At 42.5% G+C, this 1,569-nt stretch overlaps 1 protein-coding gene across 1 annotated transcript in view; it reads left to right on the top strand.

Moving 5' to 3' along the window:
• ASAP2 (ArfGAP with SH3 domain, ankyrin repeat and PH domain 2) overlaps window positions 1-1,569 on the top strand; it is a gene marked incomplete at its 5' end in the record, with an annotated part of 83,252 nt that overhangs the window by 54,132 nt on the left and 27,551 nt on the right. The window contains one exon of the mRNA XM_008589311.1: window positions 1,081-1,175. Within this exon, the coding sequence (XP_008587533.1) occupies window positions 1,081-1,175 (95 nt within the window). The remainder of the gene's footprint in view (window positions 1-1,080; window positions 1,176-1,569) is intronic.

Below are 1,569 nucleotides of genomic sequence, written 5' to 3'. Positions count from 1 at the left end.
TTCCTTAAACCAGTTCTCCCTGGAGATGATGAGCAGCCACATCTCCCAGAACATCTGTATTAAACCTTTGTCACATAATTAACTGAAAATAGAAATATCAGAAGTGTCACTGACTCCCCCAACACATCATTTTTAACATGGGATTAAGATAGGTCTGTTCTTTCATAGCACTGTACTAGGCACTCCTCTCTAGTATCGATTGATTATGCATTTAAGAATCTGACCTGGAAGCTGACCTCTATGTCAGGTGTAGAGCTGGGTGTTGGGAATGAGATGAATAAATCCCTGCTCTTAAGGAGCTCCTACTCATTCATTCATTCAAAAGAATGCGTGTTGCCATGTTGTCACGTAGCTTGACTAAGATGAGCCTTGATGCTCATCTTTGTATCTGTCTCATCGAGCTTGGTGCCTGGTATTCAGTAAACATTCAGTTAGAATGGGTTAAGTTAATATTTAACAAGTCAGAAGGTTGATTGGCAAGTAAAGACCTTACATTTGGAGCTAATACATTTTTAGTGCTTTGGTCTGTTGAGTTCTTTCACCTAAATTGTCCTATTTTATCGTTATTACAGCCCTGTGAGGTAGGTGTCATCCCATTTTACTGATGAAAACTCTGAGGCTCAGGTAAACTGACTTGCTGTGGTTGGTCACACAGCCAGCAAATAGGACTGTGATTTGAACTGAGTCTTGGCTTCATGGCCCAGTGCCCTTTCCATTGATTGGGAGCCACCTAATAGCTGGCGTAATAAAGGTTGTTTGGGAGACGTGGAATAGATCCACTTCAGTTGGAGCACAGGTTTTTGGGAGGTGGAACGGAAACTCAGGTCAGGCCAAGTTACTGCCTCACTCTGTCTCTGTCGATATGCTATGCAAATGCTCCTCTGTAGAAGGCGTGCTGCTCTTATCTTTAATTGTGTGGGTACCTTTGGGCTTTGGGTTTAGTCCATCTTCATTAAAATCAAACCACTTTATTGCTCATTTTCTTAGTGGCCATTAAATAAATCATTAGATACATGAGTAATGTGTAGCAGCGGAATATATTAATAATTGAGTACCCTGAATAGACTTTTGTTTTTGCAGCTTGCCAAGAATATTGGGAATGCAGGCTTTAATGAGATTATGGAGTGTTGCCTGCCCGCTGAGGACTTGGTCAAGCCTAATCCAGGCAGCGACATGTGAGTACATGGGGTTGGCTGGTCTCTCTGAACAAAGGCTTGTCTTTTACCCGAACCCTGGGAGCAGGAGAATAACAAGTTTTGGGTACATCAATTGTTGCTTCTTTAGGAAATAAATCAGCCTAAGTTGGGTTTTCTTAGTCACTCCAACCTTTTGGGTGACCAAATAGAAATTTGGTGGGGCAGTTTTTCTAGGAAAGCAGGTGTGGCAGCGTTTTGCTCACTGCTGGCGTCTGTAACACCCCGGACTTCCTGCCTCTGCTTTCTATCCTCGTTAGTCACTTTCTCATTTTGGTTCTCGCTGCAAAAATTCCAAGCCAAAGAGGGCTGGTTGTCATAAGATACGTGCCAGTGTCCTTGCAAGTATGGAGTATGTTGTTTCCTTCAAAAAAAA

The sequence above is a fragment of the Galeopterus variegatus genome, unplaced genomic scaffold, assembly GCF_000696425.1.
Source record: "Galeopterus variegatus unplaced genomic scaffold, G_variegatus-3.0.2 Scaffold5364, whole genome shotgun sequence".
Taxonomy (NCBI): Eukaryota; Metazoa; Chordata; class Mammalia; order Dermoptera; family Cynocephalidae; genus Galeopterus; species Galeopterus variegatus.
The sequence above is the reverse complement of the archived record's forward strand: the minus strand, read 5'-3'. Positions and strand labels throughout refer to the sequence as shown.